This window comes from Borostomias antarcticus (assembly GCF_949987555.1).
Source record: "Borostomias antarcticus genome assembly, chromosome: 1".
NCBI classification, from domain to species: Eukaryota; Metazoa; Chordata; class Actinopteri; order Stomiiformes; family Stomiidae; genus Borostomias; species Borostomias antarcticus.
The window spans coordinates 17843133-17850632 of record NC_140234.1 but is presented as its reverse complement, the minus strand read 5'-3'; the positions used below and the strand labels follow the sequence as shown (position 1 = coordinate 17850632).

The window sequence follows — 7500 nt, the reverse complement described above, 5'->3', positions numbered from 1 at the left end:
GAGAAGCTGATATAATATTGGTTTGTTCTGCGGAGGCATGAGGGCCCCGCTGTGGCACGCTACTCAGCTGTTCTCCGTCTGTGGGAAGGAGAACCAGAGCGCCCGCTACATGCCAGCGCTACGTCGTCAACCAAACAGCCACAGGCTTGGATCACATGCGCTCTGCACCTCCCGTCGCCCACCACAAGAGCTTTCCCCAATTAGTGGGACGCGACTACAGGCCGGTCACGCACTGCGCTCATATGTATAGACCCCCATCAACACACGCACACACACACACACACACACACACACACACACACACACAAATACAAGTTTTTAGAGCAGTCCTGTTTTGTCAGTTCTAGAGCAGGATGAGTAACGCGCACACACACACACACACACACACACACACACACTCTAGACGTTAGTTACCGTCCCGCCACATGGCGCTGGTGGCTGCGGAGCTGTTGTGTTGCCGCGCCAGGTCTGGCTCAGAGGAAGAGTTACGTAACTCTTATCCACACCAGATGGCCGCTCCATTCAGCTCAACAGACCTTATTGGCAGGAAATACACAGTAAATATTGCCAAAGCATAGAACCATTTAACTAAATAACAAAAACAAAGATTTTTATTCTTTGGATAAAAGCATGCTATAAGTGCATTATACTTTAACATTATACTTATTCTACAAATACAGTATGTATTATATAAATATGAATAAGAAATGCTGTGTTATTATGATAATAATAATAATTAGTGATGGACTCTCTCTTTCTCTCTCTCCCCCTCTTTTCTCTGCGACGCTGGCCCTTGTTTGCGGAGTCTGAATTTTTCCCTCTCTCGTCCTCTCTCTCTTCCTCTCTTTCTATCTTTCTCTCTCCCTCCTATCTCTATTCTTCTCTTTCTTTCTATCTCTCACTCTCCCTCTCTATCTCTCACTGTCTCGTCTCTCTCTTTCTCTCTTGTCTCTCTCTTTCCATCATGTATATCTCTCCTTCCATCATTTCATATCCTCCCTGCTTGGGGTCAAAGCCCCTGGGGTTTGATCTGTTTACACTGGCCAGTGAGTGAGTGAGTGAGTGAGTGTGTGTGTGTGTGTGTGTGTGTGTGTGTGTGTGTGTGTGTGTGTGTGTGTGTGTGTGTGTGTGTGAGTGTGTGTGTGTGTGTGTGTGTGTGTGTGTGTGTGTGTGTGTGTGTGTGTGTGTGTGTGTGTGTGTGTGTGTGTGTGTGTGTGTGTGTGTGTGTGTGTGTGTGTGTGTGTGTGTGTGTGTGTAATGCCCTCTGCGTACTCTCTCATCCAGGCTGTTCTCCTCTCTCTCTGTTTGTTTGAGTAGGCCTAGTCTCAGTACTCCCACTTAGCACCAGGACATTCTGCTCCCTCCCTCCCTCTCTCCCTCCTCACTTCTGTTTTCCTCTCTCTCTCTCTCTCTCTCTCTGTCCCCCTTCATCTCTCTCTCCACTGTTAACCTCTGCTCTCTTACTCTCTCCCTCTACAGTCACCCCCCTTTCTCTCTCTCTCTCTCTCTCCCTATCTCTCTCTCTCTCTCTCTCTCTCTCTCTCTCTCTCTCTGTGTAGTAGTACTTGTGTAACAGGATGTAGAGTAGCTGACCCCTGAGAGATGCGTCTCTAGAGTGCAGGGATACTTCTCATTCCATCAGTGACGAGGTGACTGAGAAAGAGCAGGAGGAGGAGGAGGAGGAAGAGGAGGAGGAGGAAGAGAGCCGGCCCACCCACCTCCCACAACACTGAGCTGATTCCCTGAGCAGTCATGGCGCTGGGTAGTGTAACCATACATTCCAGTCATTTTTGCCAGTGGTCTGCCTGGGACTGTGCTTTCCTATAGCACATACAGAGAGCTACACACACACACACACGCACACACACACACACACACACACACACACACACGTACGCACCCCCCTCCCCTACTCTCCCCCGCCTGGAACAGAGGCACGGCGCGTGAAGATTTCACGCTGGCGTAGAATGTGTGTCTGATCAGACGGTGTGTTTTTCCGAACGTCTCCTCCAGTTCCAGATTATCTGCGAATAAATCAACATCTTTTGGAACGACAGCGTAATCAGGAGCAGGTTTCCGACCGGGGTCTCAGACACGGTGATGGTAGATGGTGAACGCGGATCGCACGTACATCCTCTCCTCCTCTCCCCCTTCACGCTCCCCCCGTCTCCCGCGTCGGGCTCTGAGGCCTCTGATTGGCCGTCGCAGCGACGCGCGGCCGCTGTGATTGATGGGAGAACGTGGTGGGGGGCTGATGGGTACCAGTTGACCCCTGTCCACGACCTCCCAACCGTGACAAGAGCTCCTCACCCAGCCATGTAAAGACCATTGACGTGTGTGTGTGTGTGTGTGTGTGTGTGTGTGTGTGTGTGTGTGTGAATAGTCAGCAAGAAGGAGTGTGTTTTCAGTACATGGGGTCTTTGTACTTCCTTCAATGGGTCCACGTGTGTGTGTGTGTGTGTGTGTGTGTGTGTGTGTGTGTGTGAATAGTCAGCAAGAAGGAGTGTGTTTTCAGTACATGGGGTCTTTGTACTTCCTTCAATGGGTCCGTGTGTGTGTGTGTGTGTGTGTGTGTGTGTGTGTGTGTGTGTGTGTGTGTGTGTGTGTGTGTGTGTGTGTGTGTGTGTGTGTGTGTGAATAGTCAGCAAGAAGGAGTGTGTTTTCAGTACATGGGGTCTTTGTACTTCCTTCAATGGGTCCACGTGTGTGTGTGTGTGTGTGTGTGTGTGTGTGTGTGTGTGTGTGTGTGTGTGTGTGAATAGTCAGCAAGAAGGAGTGTGTTTTCAGTACATGGGGTCTTTGTACTTCCTTCAATGGGTCCGTGTGTGTGTGTGTGTGTGTGTGTGTGTGTGTGTGTGTGTGTGTGTGTGTGTGTGTGTGTGTGTGTGTGTGTGTGTGTGTGTGTGTGAATAGTCAGCAAGAAGGAGTGTGTTTTCAGTACATGGGGTCTTTGTACTTCCTTCAATGGGTCCGTGTGTGTGTGTGTGTGTGTGTGTGTGTGTGTGTGTGTGTGTGTTTGTGTGTGTGTGTGTGTGCTCGTTTGCGTGCGTCTGCATGGTACAGTACGATGGTACACACTGTTCCGCCTGGCCGGCCCCAGTACATTCATCCCTGGGCTGCTGACAGACCTCAGGGTTGAGTTCAGCTACCAGACGGGGGCCTCTGCTTCTGACACACACACACACACACACACACACACACACACACACACACACACACACACACACACGGTAGAGTAATCCATTACAGCCCTAACAGGGACCCCTTGGCGGAGTCTCAGAATGTCTTCCAGATGTCTCGTTCCAGCAGCACCGGACTGACAGATCTGATAGACATGATGAGGCCCAGGTGCTCATGGGAAATGTAGGCATGAGGGAGAGGCCTGCACGGGACATGTTGTATAACAGTCACATCTACATTGATGCTTTCAGACAGATCCTGTTGTCCTGGTTTTTATTTATTTATTATTATTAACTCCGCCCCAGCGACAGTGCAGGGTCAGAGGTCATGTTTTTGGTGGCGTGCACGCGTGTTTGTGTTTGTCTGTTAGCAGGATTACGCAAAGACTACTGGAGCCATTGTCACGAAACTGTGGAAGAGTGTAGCATGGTCCAATTTAAAACCCATTAAGTTTTGGTGCAGGTCCGAAGCACGGGTCAGGTCCACAGGCCGCCCAAACACGGCCGGCCATTCACCTCCATTCATTTGTATGCCTCCGCCAGGCGATAGCCTGACCGACGTGCATTATGGTTTCGGGTTGTCCGTCCGTCCGTCCGTCCGATGTTTGTTAATGCAATATCTCGGGAACGCATTGACGGAATTTCTTCCCTTTTGGTAGAAATGTTCACTGGCACTCAAGGATGAACTGCTTAGATCGTGGGGGTCAAAGGTCAAGGGTCACTGTGACCTCAAAAAAGGCTTTTTTTGCGTAGTGAACACGATATCTCAGGAATGGCTTGACAGAATGTGTTCATATTTGGCCAAAATGTGCAGTTGGACTGAATGATGAGCTGATTAGATTGTATTTGAATGATTAGATTGACTGAATTCTCTGAACTCACTGTGACCTCACAAAATGTGTTTTTGTCTTGATGAACATAATATCTCAAGAAAGGCTTAATGGAATTTGTTCATATTTTGGTAAAATGTCCAGTTGGACTCGAGGATTGATTGGAACTGATTACGTTGTGGGGGTCAAAGGTCAAGGGTCACCGACCTTACAAAAGGTGTTTTTGGCCTGCTGAACACGATATCTCAAGAACGGCTTGACCAGAATTTGTACATATTTGGCCAAAATGTCCAGTTGGACTTGATTAGATTAATTGGATTAGATCTCTAGATGTCAAAGGTAAACTGAATGTTAACTGCAACTTGCATTGTTGGGTGGAGGCATTTAGCCGCTATGCGTTTTTTCTAGTTTGAACCAGGATTAAACAAAAACTACCTGACCGATTTTCATGAAACTTGGTGGAGGGGTGTAGCAGGGGCCACTTTAGAACCCTATACATTTTGGAGCAGATCCAAATCACGGTCCTGATCTATGAATACAAACAAAACTTAGTACGAAGCCAGCTCCCTGTGTGGGGGTGCTAGACACACAGGGTTTGGACTGGGGTGTGCGGAGGGAGGTCAAGGAGGGAGGTCAAGGTCAAGGTCAACTTTATTTATATAGCACATTTAAAATCAACCGAAGTTGCACCAAAGTGGTTTACAGTATAAATGAAATAAAAACAGACAATACATACAAACAATACTGAATATAAAAGTGCACCATTTAAATACACAGTCATACCAGGGCCAGGGATGTATGGCTTAACTAGCCTTAGAAAGCCAGTGAGTCTTTAGCTGTGATTTAAAAATGTCTAGGGTCTGGGCAGACCGAAGAGAGAGAGCCCGGAGTGTACCGCATTGCCCCCCACCAGCAGTGACCCGGCGCCCAGAGCCGACCAAATACAGCCACCCATTCACCTCCAGCCATTTTACCTCCACCCCAGTGAATCGCGGGGCGGGTCCACGAGCCGCCCAAAGACGGGCCGGACGGCCATTCACCTCAATTCATTTTTTGGACTAGATTGCTTTTCATGAAACTCGGTGGAGGGGTGTAGTATGGACCAACTTAGCACCTATTCAATTTTGTTGTGCAGTGCACAGAGCCAAAAAACACAATCGATAATCTGTTGTCTCATGTACAAGATCCGTCACGGTTCGGCCCCCCCTCCACTCACCAGCGTAGTTAGTTTCCGTTCATCCACCATGGTTTCGACAAGAGGGGCATCAAGAGGTGACTGCCAAATCCCATTTAGAAAAAGTCTGTTTGGTCAATCTGTTTTTTCATACACTACTGCACACGAGTGGAACACAACACATAAGAGACTCTACCTCATACCACACCTTCAAGAAACGCATGAAAAACTGGCTTCTCGACAATCAAAACTGTGACCATTAGCGCCTCTGAATGTTGTGTGTTATGTATTGTGTTGTGAAATTATGTACTGTGTAATGTGTAGTCTCTGAATGTTGTATACTGTCCGTGCTGTCCCATGTAATTCATGGTGTACTGTCCCTGAATGTTGTGTGGACTGTGTTGATTTTAACCACTGTGTACTGTACTGTTTTCCTTTACATTGCCTAACCAATTGTACCATTGCAGGTAGGCCTTTTAATTCCTGGCAGGGGGACTGCCGACGGAAACTAGCCTTTTGTCTAAAATCGGGTGCATTTACAATATGTGTTTATTATGTATGTTGTCCCTCTTAATCAAATAAATGAAACTGAACTGACGAAATGCATTAAGGGGCGGAGGTCTGTCATTTCTAGTTATTATTATTTTTTTGTTCATGGGAACAAAATTAAGAGCATTTGAATTCTAAACTTTTGGCCTCTCTCTCTCTCTCTCTCTCTCTCTCTCTCTCTCTTTCTCCCTCTCTCCCTCCCCCCCTCCCCCCAGCGAGGACAGCTACACAGTGATAGACTACGCCCTGAGGGACCAGATCTGGGTGGGGCCCTGCCAAGCGGAGGACCTCAACCTATCACCCGTCAGAACCACCGCCGGAATGCTGACCTCGCGCCAGGGCGGGGCCAGTCACCTCTTCCGCCTGTGTTTCCGCAGCAACCACTCCGGCGAGAAGGTGCCTATGATCCTGGGGGCGGAGCTTATGTAAGTCTGGCCGCCGGCCTCTCCGGGCCGAGCTTCGCCACACCTCTCCTATCTCTCTGCTCCTCTGTCTTTGTCTCTCTCTCTACCATTCTGCCTGTCTCTGTCTGCTTTCATTCTGTCATCCCTCCATCAATCTGTCAGCAGGGTAGAATCCTTTTCTTTCATGGGGTTAGGGTGTGTGTGCGTGCATGCGTGCGTGGGGGTGTGTGTGCGTGTGCGCGTGCGTGTGCGTGCGTGTGTGAGAGAGAGAGTGTGCGCGTGCGTGCGTGTGTGAGAGACAGAGATGAGATCTGGTTGGATGGACGTCCTCTGGCACAGAGTACCCTAATTATATTAATTGCTCTCTCAGACCCAGATCATCTGAGACTCCCTGTCTGTTCAACGTCTAACACAACACTCCCTCTCTCTCTCTCTCTCTCTCTCTCTCTCTCTCTCTCTCTCTCCCTCCCCCTCTCTCTCTTTCTCTCTGTCTTTCGTCCATTGTAAAGCACTTTGGATAAAAGTGTGATATAAGTGCAGTCCATGTACTGTACCATTATCATTCTCTCTCTCTCTCTCGTTCTGAATATACAGTGAGTACACTCACCATTAGGACAGCACAGTTTGGTTATATAACTCTGTTGTCTTTACATGAAGGGCGTTTCTTTTTTCCTACTAAGCTTTGTGTCAAAAAAGGGAGTGTTCTTTTCTCATCTCTCTCTCTCTCTCTCACACACACACACACACACACACACACACACACACACACACACAGACATTTTGTTCTGTTCTGTGCTGTAAAGGCTCTGTCAGGGAGTACGGAGTGTGTTCTCACTAGAGTCCAGTTCTCCCTCATTCCTACCCCAGAACAGAGGGCCTCCCTCCCTCTCTCCCTCCAACCACCACCATGGTGCAACATCACCACCACCACCCAGCTAACTGCCAGTACTATGAAGAAGATCAGATTCACCCGTTTCCTGCGGTAGCCGACAGACTGTGAATAATACAATACATGCTGGCGATCGCCTGGACTCACCACCTGGAAGGTCCTGGGAACAATTCTGGATTACATTTGGACTAATTGGAACTACCTGGTGAATTCAGTTTCAGTTTCAGTTTATTTTATTTGTTAGAGAGGGACAACGTACATTGAGGAACATTTTATAAAATAGAATGTAAATGTACCCAATTGTAGCCAAAAGGCTAGTTTACATTGGCAGTCCCCCTGGCAGAAATAATGGGCTAGTACCTAGTACAAAAAAAAATTAAGACACAAGTACAAACACATTAGCAATAACATATATAATTCAACCTTGCAATATACACAATTCATGCCCACATAGTATACACATCAGTGTCCACAT

General features: G+C 48.0%; 1 protein-coding gene across 1 annotated transcript in view; it reads left to right on the top strand.

Annotated features, from left to right (window-relative positions):
• Positions 1–7500, top strand: part of LOC311309321 (rho guanine nucleotide exchange factor 26-like) — a 33280-nt gene that overhangs the window by 19296 nt on the left and 6484 nt on the right. Inside the window, exon 12 of the mRNA XM_084438548.1 lies at positions 5948–6157. Coding sequence (XP_084294674.1) covers positions 5948–6157 — 210 coding nt within the window. The remainder of the gene's footprint in view (positions 1–5947; positions 6158–7500) is intronic.